Source organism: Rhincodon typus, chromosome 42, assembly GCF_021869965.1.
Source record: "Rhincodon typus isolate 14 chromosome 42, sRhiTyp1.1, whole genome shotgun sequence".
Lineage (NCBI taxonomy): Eukaryota > Metazoa > Chordata > Chondrichthyes > Orectolobiformes > Rhincodontidae > Rhincodon > Rhincodon typus.
In genome coordinates this window covers 12,994-14,900 of record NC_063373.1, presented here as the reverse complement: position 1 = coordinate 14,900, position 1,907 = coordinate 12,994, and the positions used below count along the sequence as shown (strand labels likewise).

The following is a 1,907-nucleotide window of genomic DNA, read 5'->3' as shown; positions in this document are numbered from 1 at the left end:
TCTGCAGGGCATCTTGTAGATGGTACACACTGCTGCGACTGTGCCTGAGCGGTGCTGGGTTGGGAAGGGGGCGGATATTGGTGGATGTGGTGCCCATCGAGCCGGTAGGGGGGAGGGGGGCTGCTTTGTCCCTGGACGGTGCCGAGCTTCTCGAGTGTTGTCGGAGCTGCCCCCACTCCGGGGGTAAGTGGGGGGTATTCCCTCCCCCTCCTGCCTTGTGCCTTGTCGATGGTGGGACAGGGCTTTGGCGGAGGAGGGGGGGGGAGGACATTTTGCATCGATTCCAGCCTCGGGTGGCTCTCTGTGCGGAGTTCTCCCCGTGTCTGGGTGGGTGTGCTCCAGTTTACCCCAATCCCTCACCAACCCCCCACCCCCCCAGCAATCCAAAGATGCACAGCTTATGTTGGATTGGCCGTGCCTAAATTGCCCATGGCGTGCCAGGGGCATGTTGTAGCTCGGACAGGGTTAGCCATGGGGTAGGGTGCTCTTCGGAGGGCCAGTGCAGACTCAATGGGCCGACCGACCTGCTTCCACACCGTCGGGGCGTGGGTTGGGAGTGTGGGGGGGAGGGGCTCAGCACGAGACGGAGCTTTCCCGAAGGGGGAGCGGACCCGTTCCCGGAATCCACCTCACGCTTAGCACCTCTACACGTGACTCCAGGCCCCATCTCGCTGAGTTGTGGGCTTCCCAGTTTTCGAAGGAGGGACCAGGAGGGGGAGGTGAAGGTGGGGTCGGAGGGATATCACCGACACGGACTTTAGAAAGGTCTCAGATAAGGCCCAGGACGGTAGAAAGGCTGGCACCATTCACAGCGTGGGGGAGTGGAGAGAGAGTTGGGGCAAACAGGGTTGGCATAGGCTGACTGCCTGCCCAATTAGGGCAATTAGGGAGGGGAGGGCGACACCACCCAGAGCCACGGTCAGGGGCCCCGTCCGCAGGAGATGGGTGAGATCCTCGAGGAACATTTTGTGGTGAGGAAGCGAGGGAATTCGGGGCGGAAAGGAACAGCGATGTCTCGGAAAAAATCCCCCTGATCAGGGCTACCCTCCAACTCCGCGGGAAGCTGCGGAAGAAATGGCTGGGCCCCTCGCTGAGCTATTGATGCCACCCACAGCCGCAGGGGTTATTGGGGTTGGGGGTGCCAGGAGACTGGAGTTTGGCAAAGGTGATGCCAAAGTCTAAGGGAAGGCAGTGAGGGAACTACAGAACGGTGGGGCAACTATAGGGCAAGACGTTGGAGGGAAAGGATTTATGCGCATTTGGGAAGGCAGGGACTGAAATGGGGACGGGTCGACGTGGCTGGGATTTGAGGGGCCGAGAGGATAGACGAAGGCAGAGAGGGAGACGGTGTCTGCGTGGGCTTCAGAAATGGCTTTGGCATCGCGCACGGCAGCCCGGCTGGCACGGTTAGATGGCATGGGGGAGGGGGGAACGGGACAAACCGGGACAGCGTGGACCAGTTGGGAATTCTGGTGCTGAAACGCTGGACAGAGAGGTGGGGAGTTGGTGGTGGGGGGTGGGGGTCAGTGTTACGGGACGAGAGACACCCCCAACCCCCGGCCCCCAAGTACCCACCACAGCGACTGCGTCGCTAGCCAGGATCTCGTGGAAATCCAGGACTGTGTAATAGGCCACATTGGTCAGGATATAGATAACGGTGACAATCGGCATCGAGACTCCGATCGCCATTGGAAGGTTTCTGAGGGAACAGCGGCGAATCGCAGCACTTAGCCACAGGAGAAAGCTCCCTCTACACTCTCCCCCCCAACCCCCCACCAATCACACACTCCCCAGGGACAGCACGGGGTTAGATACAGCGTAAAGCTTCCTCTACACCGCCCCCCCATCAAACACTCCCAGGGACAGGGACAGCACAGGGTTAGATACAGAGTAAAGCTTCCTCTACA

At 60.4% G+C, this 1,907-nt stretch overlaps 1 protein-coding gene across 1 annotated transcript in view; it reads right to left on the bottom strand.

The window, feature by feature from the left end:
• Positions 1 to 1,907, bottom strand: part of LOC125487609 (Y+L amino acid transporter 2-like) — an 18,039-nt gene that overhangs the window by 3,827 nt on the left and 12,305 nt on the right. The window contains 2 exon segments of the mRNA XM_048619456.1: positions 757 to 767; positions 1,576 to 1,736. Of these exon segments, the coding sequence (XP_048475413.1) occupies positions 757 to 767; positions 1,576 to 1,736 (172 nt within the window).